Below are 13,568 nucleotides of genomic sequence, written 5' to 3'. Positions count from 1 at the left end.
TTAGATCAATTACAGCAATGGTCTGAAAAGTGGCTAATGAAATTTAACACAAGTAAATGCAAGGTAATGCACATAGATAAAAATAACAGTAAGTACGATTACAAGTTATTTGGAAATTCGTTAACAAAAGTGGATAGTGAAAAAGATCTCGGCGTAATTATCAGTAACGACCTCAAATCATCCAAGCAGTGTATTTCAGCCTCTGAGAAAGCAAATAAGATTCTAGAACTGATTGCGCGATCTTTTGATTTCAAAAGTCCATCACTCATTAACAAGCTATATAAATCGTTAGTTCGTCCACATTTGGAATATGCTGTTTCCGTATGGTCACCGAATCTCATTAAAGACATTGACAGACTGGAAAAAGTACAGCGGCGAGCCACAAAACTGATTCCAAATATCAAAAATAAATCATACGAAAATCGACTAAAACACATGAATCTGTTTTCCCTAAAAAAGCGCAGACTCAGAGGTGACTTGATACAGGTCTTTAATTAAGATTTTAAAGGGAATTGACAACATCAAAAGTGACAAAAATTTCACATTGAATGAGAATCAGACAAGAAACAATGGTCTCAAACTGTCCGGAAATAGATTCAATTTGGAAGTAGGTAGAAACAACTTTGCCAACCGTGTAGTTAATGAATGGAATAAACTTCCTGCACAGGTAGTGCAATGTAGTTCAGTTCGAAGCTTTAAGAATCATTTAGATAAATACCTAAGATGCTGTAATGATTATAATTTATCTTATATTATTTGTTTTTGTTTTGTTATCATTTGTCTGTCTGATTTTCATTTATCATTAGTTATGTCAATTTATTATTATTTACTATTTACCTGTTGTTTATTATTTAACTATACCTATGCATTTATTTATGTATTTTATTTGTTATTTACATTATTATAGTTTTTATTTATTGTTTTATCATTAATATGATTTTTTTTTCGCATCCGACCTAGATATGGATCAAAAGGTCTCCTGTCGGCATGCTCCGCCTTTGTAATCCTTTGAACATTCTCTTCCCCATCCTTCAACGATGGTAGGCCCAATGTGTTTCCAGATTCTTCTTTACTTATTTGCAAGGCTGGGAAGGATTTTGGCTGCTGGTAATTGTAATTTTTCGATATTATATATTTTACTTGGTGTGGGGATCAATTTCCAATGGACTTGGGTCACTATGATGTTTTCATTATCTCATCTATGTAGCAAAAGTCCACCTTTAAGTTCTTTAGCAATCTGTACAGTCCTACACAATCTTTACTTATATGTTTAAGTGACAAAGTGTTCCTTATCAGCACTCCTAATTTTTCTCTTCTTACATCTGTAATTGACTAACTTCCCACGGAATAAGTTAACGGTCTTTTTGAGCTAATATCCATTTCTAACATTTAAAAAATTCTAGCGTTAGAATTAATTTTCCACTTTTGGACCCAAGCATATAAGGTATGTAAATCTTTCTACAACAACCTAACGTCCTCTTCATCTCTTACTCCTATCACGATGCTTGCATAATCTGCAAACATGTTTGTCTAATTTTTACATCATATCATTAGCATGGATAAGGAACATTATAGGAGCTAGCACGGACCCTTGTGGAATTTTGCTTGTTGTCCTCCATCCTGGGATTAAATCTTTTATTATTGTCCTCATATACCTGCCCTTTAGGAAACCTCTCCTTTATTCAATATTTTTATCTATCAGACTTCTAATAGAAGGCGATTACGAAGGTCTTTGTCGAAAACCTTCTCTAGATCTAGGTACATGTACCTAACTCTCCCTCTTGCAGCACATCTATCATTCTCGACACATTTTTAAACACAATTTCACTATCGTGCTGATCACGGACATAACCTATAATTCAATGGTAAACTTTTGCTTTTTACTTATTGGATTGGTAACATGTTTAACCTCTTCCAATTCTGCGGCACAGCTCCCCTTAGTGAACACACAAATTAGACCGTAAATCGTATCTGCCCATTGAACCCTGCATCCAGTTTGCGATCCCATCGTGCCATGATATTTTTCTCACATCTAGCAATTGCAGAATTGGTTCCTTTACTTCCGCGTTTAAATCCTCTATTTCGCTATTCCTACACACATTTTCATCCTCGACCAAACCAGTCTCATTAGAGAAAACAGACTGGAAACTTGCATTATTTCTTTTTATTGCTAGAGAATTTAGTAATAGTCTGACCTTTCATAATTGTAATTTACAGGAAAGGAGCAACGCTCGCTGGGTCCTGTTTCCTATTCTCTAATTTTCTAACATACCTAGACTCAAAGTCATGTACGGATCCAACTTAATCTATATCTTTGATTTTCAATTATTTTCAATTAGATTTGAAGTCAGATATTGTTTGACTTGGGCTATATCACCTTCTAACCTATTCCACATACTTATACATCTATATGGAAAACTGTATTTCTTCACACCCTTTCAACATGTGGTCTTTCTTGATTTATTTCCTTGGCCTCTTAAAACCCTCCCATCTTTAACCAGATCTCTTCTATCAACGCAATCTATCCCCTTTAGTGACCTGAACATTGCAATCATGTCACCTCTTTCTCTTCGATCTTTCAAAGTTGGCAGACCTAGTACCTTTATTTATATTTTTTTCCTCACGTGGTTTATCTGCCAGTCTGGTGACAGATTCGGTCGCTGACCTTTGTATTCTCTCAATCTCGCTTATATCCTTCATTCTGTGTGGGGACCATACTACTGACACATATTCCAATATCATATTCCAATATCAGGGTTTCGATGAGGTTTTTTTCATCATTTCCTCATCCATATAATGGAACTCCACTTTCATATTCTGCAGTAGTCCATATGGCTCTCCCACAGTCGTGCTGATATGTCTGTCAGGTGACAGGTTGTCTTTGATCAAGACTCCCAAGTCTTTCTCCTCTTTTGCTTTTGTAATGTGTTCGCTTTCCAATGAATAGTTCAAGGATGGCCTTTTGCAGCTAGTGCCCATTGCCAGTACTTTGCATTCTTTGTATTGAGCTTCATTTCCCATTCTTGGTTCCATGCAAAAATAGCATGTAGATCTTTTTTGCAATATTTTACCGTCCTCATTTTTCATTCTTCCCGTGATTTCTGCATCATCTGCAAACATGTTGGCATAGCTTATTGTTCCTTCCATCATGCCATCAACATAGACAGAAAACATTATTGGTGCAAACAATGAACCTTGTGGTACTCCCCTCGTTACTGCTCTCCAGTCTTTATTCTAATAGTTTGCCTCTCAGTCCTCCAACATGCTCTAATTACCACATTAGTTGAGTGTGACGTGTGTGTATTTACCTAGTTGTATTCTACGGGAAGGGGAGCAATGCTCGTGGGGTCCCGTCTTCATATCTCATTTTATCTAAACTATTTTTAAATTCATGTATTGTTTTTGCACACACCACTTTCTCATCTAACTTGTTCCAACTGTCTATTACTCTGTGAGGAAAGCTGTTCTTTTTCAAATCTCTTCTATAGCTGTCTTTTTTTTATTTTATTTCCGTGTCCTCTTGTATTTCTGTCATCCCATTTTATCAGATTCTCTCTATCAGTAATTTCTATGCCTTTCATGATTCTGTAAATAGCTATCAAATCTCCTCTCTCTCTTCTTTGCTCTAGTGTCTGTAGTTCAAGTTTTTCTAGTCTCTCTTCATATGATAGTTTTGAGAGTGTTGGTGCCAGTTTTGTAATTGCTCTTTGTATTCTTTCAAGTTTTTTTATACATTTTTTTGTACTTGGTGACCATATCGTTGCTGCATATTCCAATCTTGGTCTTATCAGGGTGATTAGGATTTTCCTCACCATTTCTTCATCCAGGTATGTAAATGCCACTTTGATTGTTCTTATTAAATTATAAGTTTCTCCAAAAATCTTATTTATATGTTTCTCAGGTGACATATTATTCATAACAATGACTCCCAGGTCCTTCTCATTTTCTACTTTTTTTATTCCTTCTTCTCCCAAATTATATGATCCTGTTATTCTGTTTTTGCTTTTTCCAAATTCCATTATACTACACGTTTTTGTATTGAACTCCATCTCCCACTTCCTACTCCATTCCTGTACTTTATTTAGATCTCTCTGTAGTGATTCACAATCTTCTTCAGTTTTCACTCTTTTCAGTAGTTTTGCATCGTCTGCAAAGAAGCTCATATAGCTTTCAATTCCTTCATCCATATCATTAATATATATAGCAAACATTATTGGGGCCAGAACTGTTCCCTGCGGGACACCGCTTATTACTTCATTCCATTTTGAGTGCTGGTTTCTTATCACTACTCTCATTTTTCTTTCTTGCTTCTTGCAAAAAGTCTTCCATCCAATTTAGTAATTTACCTTGTATTCCTCCTTCAGATTCTAGTTTCTTAAGCAACTTCTTATGTGGTACTTTGTCAAAAGTTTTTTTTAGGTCTAGAAATGCACAATCTGCCCATCCATCTCTTTCTTGTATTATATCTATTAGCCTTGAATAGAAACATATTAAATTGGTGACGCATGATCGTCCTTGTCTGAATCCAAATTGCCTTGGATTTAGTACATTGTTTTTTTCCAAGTATTTTACCCATCTATTTTTGATAATTCTTTCACAAATTTTTGCTATTGTACTTGTTAGAGAGACTGGTCTATAGATGGTAGGTTCTTCTTTATTTCCTCCTTTATATATAGGTACTATATTTGCTTTTTTCCAATCTTCTGGAACTTTTCCTTCCTTCAAGGAACTGTTTATTGTGCTATGTATTTTGTCTGCCAGTTCATTCCTGCATTCTTTCAGAATCCAGTTTGCTATTTCATCTGGTCCATGCGATTTTCTGACATCAAGATTACTCAAGTGTATCAATATTTCATTCTTTGATACTTCTATTTCTTCTATAGGGGGGACCTTCTCTTTCCATTCAATCTCCTCAGGTTGTATGTTCTCCCTTGTAAACACTGATTTAAAATGTTTGTTCATAATTTCCGCCATTTCCATTTCCTCAGTGTATTCAACTCCCCCTTGTCTTAATTTCTCCAAGTCCTGTTTGTTTCTCAGTTTATTTTCTACAAATCTGTAGAATAGTTTTGGTTGATCTTTACATTTTTCTATGACGTCTTTTTCATATTTTCTCTTTTCCTCTCTGCACGCTTGTACATATTCATTTCTATAACAGGTATATATTTTCCATTTTTCAGGTCTTCTGTCTTTTTTCCATCTGGTCCAGGCTTTGTCTCTTTTGTCTTTTAACTCCCTACAACTTTTGTTGTACCAGCATTTTACATATTCTTTTTCTTGTTTTTGTCTTGGGACATACTTTTCCACTCCTTTTTTGTAAATTTTTGTCAAAATATTCCATTTCTTTTCCACTGATGTTTCTTCTTTGTATATTTCTTCCCAGTTTTCTTGTTGAAAGAATTCTCTTATTTTATCAAAGTTTGTTTTTTCATACATCATTCTTCCTTTTCTATATTGTTCATTTCTTTTCATATATTTTTCTTCATTAAGTTCCAGTTCAATCAATATGTGGTCACTTTTACCTATTGGTGTTTTATATTCAATCTTGTCCACTATTCTAGGTTCAGATGTAATTAATAAGTCTAGTCTCGATGGCTCTTCTTCATTTCTATACCTAGTGTTCTCCTGTATCCATTGTGTCATTGTGTGGTCAATAATCATCTCAAGTAGAGCGTTTCCCCATGAGTCGTCTCCACCCTTTACTGTCATTTCTTCCCAGCAGATTTCTTTGCAATTAAAGTCGCCCATCATAACTATTCTTCCTCCATCTTCCATTATTTTATTTATTGTTATCTTTGTGTCCTCTAACATACTTTTATGTTCACTCTCCTCCCATGAGGCTGTTTTTGGAGGCACATAATTTATCACAAAATTTCTGCTCTTCTTATCTCTGTCTTCCACTTCTATCATAATCATCTCTACTGTATTCTTTCCATATATGACACCTTTCACGTTTATATCCTTCTTAGTCAGGAACATAACTCCACCCCCTTGCTTTTTCTCTCTGTTTCTAATCCAATAATTGTATGCATCATGTCCTACACTGTTGGGTGGTAGTGGGCCTTTTAATTTTGTTTCTACAATTCCCATTATGTCCGGTTCTTTTTCCTTCAAATAATCATTCAGCTCATTCAATCCTGTTATTAATCCATCTATATTTGTGTAAGACACTCTTAGTTTTCTGCCACTTCCATTGTGTTCTCTGTTTCCCTTATGTTTTTCTTTTGTATGTCGAACTTCCTTAGTTTCATGTTCACTACTCTCCAATAGAATCTCTCTTTCTCTGACTCCGTTCTGTTCTCGTTTTTTGCCTTAACTTCCAGTCTTTTCTGCTTTTCTTCCTCTCTTTCCTCTTTATTCATTTCCCTTTTTATCCATATATTTTTATATTGTTCACTTGTTGCTAGTTTCCCTGTTTTGGATAAGATATTCTCTGCCGTTGTTTGTGACTTGAATTTAATCTTAATTGGTCTGGTCTTGTCTGTGCTATACTTTCCGAGTCTAAATTTCTCTTCGATTTGTTTCATAATTTCTGGTTCATCTTCCTGAACTGATTCTAGTAATTGGCTTACTTTTTCATTTTCCTCTTTGATTCTTGTGGTTCTATCTGTGTTGTGTTTCTCTTCCATTCCTAATATAATTATACATTTCTTCTTGTCTGCTAAATCTCTTACTATATTCTCCTTTTGTCTCATCACTTTAATAACTGAGTCTTCAGTATGTTCTTTCAATTGCTGTTTGACTATGTCAGTGAATGAAACCTTATTTCCTTCTTGGGTTGTTTTCCAATTCTTAGTTTCTTTAGCTATTGTCTCTCTATTTTCTTTACTATTCTTCTTCAATTCCTCATTCTCCACCTTTACTTCTCTTAACTGTCTTTTTAGGTCTTCTATTTCATCAGTTAAGTTTTTATTCGCCTTCTCTAGTTCTTCCAATCTTTCAACCCTTTGTAAAATGGTGTTCATATGACCTAACCTACTCTCCAAGTCCTCGATCACCTTATCAACCTTCTCCTCTAGTCTTGTCAGTCGGGGGGGGGGGGGGTTTGTGTCCCCCCCACCCTCTTTAAATCCCTTGAAAATATTCTCATCACTTTCTACTGTATTGCTCTTATCTATACTTCTAATCTTTACATTTTTATTAGACATTTCGTCGTCGTCGGGAGGCCTTTTGTTTACCTTTCGCCTGTCTGCCTGGGCCAAGTCTACTCCTTCCTCATTTCCTTCCATTTCCCTCAGTAATCCCTCCCCCTTTCCTCTTTCCCTACTTTCCTACTACTCCACGAGCAATTTCCCCCCCACCCTGTAAAAACAATAGGCACTTCTCTTTGCGTTGGGATCCACAAACTTCAATTTTCTTCAGAACGTCTTCTAAGCCGTCCATTCGATGAAGTGTGTGTGTGTGTGTGTGCGTGCGTATTGTTTGTTTGCGTGTGTGGGATTCGCCATGGTTTTGGACTCGTGTTCGACAGCTATTTCCCTCCCGGAAGAGATATCAAAGCTCATATATATATATATATATATACATACATATATATATATATATATATATATATATATATATATATATATATATATATATATATATATGTGTGTGTGTGTGTGTGTGTGTGTGTGTGTGTGTGTGTGTGTGTGTGTGTGTATTTACCTAGTTGTATTTTGCGGGAAGGGTAGCTATGCTCGTGTTGTCCCGCCTTTGTATCTTGCAGTGTCTAGTTTGTTTTTAAACTCATGAATGGTTTTTGCGCATACTATTTCATTGTCCAGTTTGTTCCAAGTGTCCAAAACTCTATGAGGAAAACTGTGTGTGTGTGTGTGTGTGTGTGTGTGTGTGTGTGTATTCACTTGGTCTTTGGATCACGTGTTGGACTCGTGATCGACAGCTATTTCCCTCCTGGAAGAGAGCTCAGAGCTCGTAGGTCCGATCTATGGGTAATGCTATGACCTTGCACACACACACACACCCAACTCCCCGCCCACGAGAGTGAGTAACGACCCGAAGCGCAGCGGTACCGAAATAATTTCGGCCCTGGGCAGGATTCGAACCAAGAACTGCGGGCCACCATGGTGGCAGTTCAGAGCTCTACCAACTACGCCACCGCGCACTGTGTGTGTGTGTGTGTGTGTGTGTGTGTGTGTGTGTGTGTGTGTGTGTGTGTGTGTGTGTGTGTGTGTGTGTGTGTGTGTGTGTGTGTGTGTGTGTGTGTGTGTGTGTGTGTGTGTGTGTGTGTGTGTGTGTGTGTGTGTGTGTGTGAATTTGGGTGTTACTGAATCGAGTCATATGCTGAACCTAGCACTATTTGTCATTTCTTTGTTGAAATTCATTAGTTGGCACTTTCTTTAATTCTGGGTGAATCCCTCCTAACAACTACCCCGGCGTATACTAAAGTGAGCTTAGAGGATATATCTAATGTTGCAGATGCATTACTCAATTTCTAAACGGTTGTGTTCCCAGTTACCGCACCTGTCTACGCACTGAAGACATTTTCAATGTTTCCTATGCCAGGTGCATAGAAATTGGATATCGCTTAATGTGTACCTATTACCATCAGTTTCCTGCAAACCAAAATTCTAACACACAGGTTCTTGTTAATTAATGTTTACTTAGTGTTCGGGATGCAGACAGGCCGAAAACGTTTTCTACTATATTTCTGTAACGTTTCTATGGGATACTTATCACAGGGGATAGCGTCAAGATGTGGGAAGTTACACAGCACGTGGCATGGGTCCCCATGTATTGGATGGGTGTGGCATAAGCAAGTCCTTAACACTATACCACAAGCCAATATTTACCTTAAAAATAAACTGATTTCACTATGGTGTCTCTTGATTACAGTATTAGTTTTGTATAAACATATATACATTTCACAAGATCTTGAAATACAGTTTTTTGTGTCATTGACAATTACAACATTAAATTATATTTGAGATTTAGAAAATGAATTGAAGCAACTCACACTCTCGGCAATGGTCCACGAACTCGGCCCACTGAGCCTTGGGCGACACCCATTGTTCATACCGCTTAATCGCATAGAGTGGTATTCGTTTATTGAATAATTTGTAATTTCCAGTACTTCTCATGTCAAATTGATGCAAAATGTATATATCTAAAAGAATCCCATATAAGTGAAGTCCGGTTTAATAATTTCTTATGTAGATATTTTTAAGGAGGTTAAACGATATCGATGTTTATAGGCGCGCCGTGCCTTTAGAGAAAGTAGGCTGGCACCCATTCCCCCGTTAGCTTTACTGGTATAAAAACTTGTTAGGGTATGAAATAGATTACGATGAATTTCTTTTCACTCTAATCTCAAGTGCAACTTGAACAAATGTGAGGCTGAAAACAACAACCTTTAAGACCGAATATCACAGCAAGGACATAATGAAGCCTTCAGGGCTGTCTAAGGGAAGTGGGAGGGCCTGTAGGGGAGGGTAAGGGCGGAGGAGTCGAAAGGACTTGCAAAAAGTTCCGAGGTATCTAAACTGAAGGTGCAAGTTCACAATGGACTACAAAGCTTCATTCAGTTATAAAACTAAGTGTTATATTATTTGTTTTATAAAAACTATCTTTAATAGAAGATTTGTCTTTATTAGATGAGTATTGCACGCCCTATTAACTTCTGGCACATAAGTAGAATGTAATCGCGAATCATGAATTTGGACGAACCAATTTAAAAACTTAACTTATTATAACAAAATAACAAAAAACTCTGGCTAGTGCTGGGGTTGGGGACTCGGACTTCCGCAGCCAATGAGAAACCGTCCTTTGCACCCAAACCGCCCCTCGCAGAACCATTGTCAAACATATCACTACGCGCAGGAATATAGATAATTTGAATATACTAAAACTCTACTCAAGAAATCACATATAACCGCAATTATACATATAAAACTTATTATTGAAAATATCTAAATTAGGAGAGATTATGAACGCTGTTTCTAAACAAGAAAAAATAAAATATACATATGTAAACCCAATGCGTAGGAATACTCGATGAAACTCTCGTCCGCCTCAGAGGTGTAGCTTCGTGAGAGCTATGCTTGAGGAGCATTGAGCTCCGCTAATCATTTTCATAGTCCAACTGTAAAATGTCGAACCCTAGTACTCATAGTCTGAAGGTTGAACCATCTGTGCAACAGCCCTCGTCCCAGGTAGGTTTCGTGTTATTGTGGATGAGTAGGGAAGCATGGTATGGATGGAAAGTATGATTGTCGGAGAGTGGTTGTGGGAGTAACGAGGCTCCGCCTTGCAGGAGGTGTCTCAGTCTCCGCTCGCCCTCTTGGCAGCCACGTGCAGTAGGATAACAACAGCTGCCCCCACCACCCACGCCCGCGGCACCAGGCCCAGCCTGCCTGGCACCGCCCACCATCATAGGGCTCTCCAAGTGGTGCCCGCCCATCAGGTGGAAGAGGCAGCTGTATTTCTGAGACAGCCCTCATATGGCCACCATGGGATAGCTGATTCTGTTGCTTAGCCACAGGCTGGATTTATAAACGGCCCCGTTATTGTTGCATACAATTCTTGTCTGTCACAGCAGCAACAGACACAACAGGATGTGATTGCCCCTGATCTTTGTGGCATCCGGGGTGGAAAAAGGGGCGGTGAAGTAGCGATGATGTCCTAGGCAATGCAGCAGGTACGCGCCTGAGTATATCCTGGCATAATCAACCCGCCACCAAACTCCACGATCCAGGCACATGTTGCGGGGGTCGAGGTTATTCTTGGTTGTCATGCCCCAGTATTCCAGTGAACGACCGTAGGTTTACATTTCTGTAGAGTGTAGTGTTGGATCTATCTATGGATACTGCAGCTCCAGATGTCATCTCATGTGACCTATACCTAGTTTGGGTCGGGTTCTCCTATTTCCACAATCCTGGGAGACTGTCAGCATTCCAGGCATGATTGCATGCACATGCACTGACCGCATTCTGGAGTGAGGACATGTAAGGAGTTGATTTGTTGGGCCCTGTTGTTTAGGAATAGCATGATATACTTCCAAGACATTAGGATTAGGCACAGAGATAGGCAATTCCCACTCAGTTGTTCCTCTTCAGTCTTGTGTTTATTTTCTCCTTCCTACATTCTACAAGGAAATAGGATCCTCTGTAGGGCCATGTTAATTGTTTATTTTCTTGCTGCATTTTTTTTTTCAATGACGTCGTAGTCATAATTTGACCTTTACATAGAGTTGCCAACTCTGTCAAGCTACAATGAAGGACATAAATTTTTTATTGATATTTAAGTGCACAAATTTTGATTCATTTCCTTTTTTTTCTACCCTAAACTTCATATGCTTCAGCTCCTATAGATCATAATAGATGCCAATATAATAATGCAGTTCAGAATTACACTTCTCTTACCTAAATGAAAATACAAAAACAAGAATGAGAAGGCATTTATTTTACCTTAATCAAAGGATTCTAATCTTGAAAATTATATTTGCCCTGGCTTTTTGCTGCCCTCAGGAAATTTGTATTATCTTTGTGATGTTTTTAGTGAATCCCAAGCAACTATCTTTTATGATAAAATATATGAGAAGTTCATTCTTAATTCAACAGAGCATCGGTTCGTTTTATCTCGCCATTTAGATGTCATTAAACTAAAAACTCACAATAATATAATGTTCCAAGAATTGATAGTACATAAACTATTTTGAAAATGTTGATACATTTGAAGCCCATAGATTTCAAAATAAAATACCACTTTCTGCTTGTTGTTTTTGAGCTTATGAAGAGTTCAGAGCTTTTGAGTGTCAAAGTTTCTTTCAATTAATACTATTTCACCAAAAAAGGTCGTTTATTTTTTATTTAAACTTTCCTTGTAGCTTCAAATGTTCTACTACATATACAAAATTCTGAAACTTTGGGAATGAATGCCCTAAGAAACTTAGATTTGATCATTTGCCTGATATTGAATTGTCATCGATGGTGGCAGTAGTAAGAAAAGATTTAGTCTTCAACTATCTTTCGAGCCTCATCAGTACCTAAATTTTTCAATTGTTGTCAAACTTGATAGCTGAAAAATTCTTCTGCATATCAAGATCTTAACTTGTTTCTTAAATCTGCCATGATATTGAAAATAGCTATTGCTGTAGTTTCAGTCTTTTGAAGCTCTTTAATTGATAATTTGAATACCTCCATTACATGTTGCGAGAACATCAGGTAGATTTAAATAATTTGGGGTATTTCTGTGGAATCGTCAATGGAAAGAAATTTATATAATTGTTTAGAGCAATCAGTTGGCCTTCTTAAGAAATAGGAACTCGAGGCTTTCCAAGAAAGCAAAATTCTTTCAGTACAAAACAGAAGTGATAACCATCTGGTAGGTACATGCCGAAGAATCTGACTCTACAAATAAATTAAAGTCTTAAGAGTTTCAGTTCTTTTTGCTGTTAGTGAAAAATGCCCATATATCTTTAGGATAATATTTTCTACATTGACATTCAAGTTTTGCAAAGCCCTTTTTACTGATTTATGTAAAATGTGTGCATTGCAATTAGCTTTAATAACTGTCATTTAGTATGAGAATGTAAGTATATAAAGAATGCTTTATTCCATAATTGCAATTTGCATTATGTGCACTAAAACATGAAACTTTCCCAGTCAAATTGCAAATTGTCCATAGTATTTTTCAAACATCTAAACATTCCATCTGCACTTTCATCAGCATTCTCAAAAAAGTACATACATACATATACCAAGGCTTTTTCCCCCTTCCAAGGGAGGTAGCCACAAAGGGAAAGGCATAAAAACACTCCCACCCATTTCATCCCTAAATACACTCCACACCCCTCCCACCCTTCCTCTCATCTGAGCACCTCCTGGATGACGGGTCATCCCTGAACCCTGCCCACCGCCCTGGGTCAGAAGCAGTGTCGCAAGACACAGTACATCCACAGCAAGGCCGCTTCATTTAATCGGCGACCCCCCCTCTCCGTCCCCCTTTGCATATAAGGAGAGGACGGGGAGAAATCCCTTCGGGCTGCGTCAAAATTTACTCACACATACTACCCCACCCCCCACTCCTCATGCAGTCACAACATCATCCATATACAACCATTCTCCACTCACCTCTGTCTTCCGTCCTCTCCCTTCCTTCCTCAACAGACATTCCCCTCTTCCCCAAAGCCCCCTTTACCCCATCCATCCACCTCATCCTAGGACGTCCCCTCATGTTCACTCCCTCCACATCTGCCTTCCATACCTCTTTTACTAGTCTTTCTTCACTCATTCTTTCCATGTGTCCAAACCATCCTAATATTCTTTCATCAACCCTCTCTCAAATCCTTTTCCCCTGTTCTCCTCCTCAATTTCTCACTCTATCTAGCCTAGTAACCCCCACCATACTTCTCAGACACCTCATCTCAAACACATTCAAACTCCTTCTCTCTTCTTCTCTTATGTTCCACGTTTCTGCCCCATACAGTGCTGTTGGCACAATCACTCCTTCATACAGTCTCCTCTTCGCATCCATTCCCAAATGTCTATTTCTCATTACACTCTTTAAACCACCAAGGCATTTACTCGCTTCTCTCAATCTACATTCCACCTCCACCCTCACTCCACCCC

The 13,568-nt window shown here is 37.8% G+C and overlaps 1 protein-coding gene across 3 annotated transcripts in view; it reads left to right on the top strand.

Annotated features, from left to right (window-relative positions):
• The first annotated feature begins 10,005 nt into the window (after window positions 1–10,005).
• LOC143025470 (uncharacterized) overlaps window positions 10,006–13,568 on the top strand; it is a 78,541-nt gene continuing 74,978 nt past the window's right edge. For 2 of the 3 annotated variants that reach the window (XM_076185186.1, XM_076185185.1), the window contains exon 1: window positions 10,006–10,151. In XM_076185186.1, the coding sequence (XP_076041301.1) occupies window positions 10,089–10,151 (63 nt within the window). In that variant the 5' untranslated portion in view covers window positions 10,006–10,088. Of the gene's footprint in view, window positions 10,152–10,277; window positions 10,637–13,568 lie in introns of those variants that run through there. The other variant, XM_076185187.1, reaches the window with a different exon arrangement.

This window comes from Oratosquilla oratoria, chromosome 5 (assembly GCF_046742065.1).
Source record: "Oratosquilla oratoria isolate Oo_2021 chromosome 5, ASM4674206v1, whole genome shotgun sequence".
Taxonomy (NCBI): Eukaryota; Metazoa; Arthropoda; class Malacostraca; order Stomatopoda; family Squillidae; genus Oratosquilla; species Oratosquilla oratoria.
Note: the sequence above shows the minus strand (reverse complement) of the source record. Positions and strands in the feature narration are given on the sequence as shown.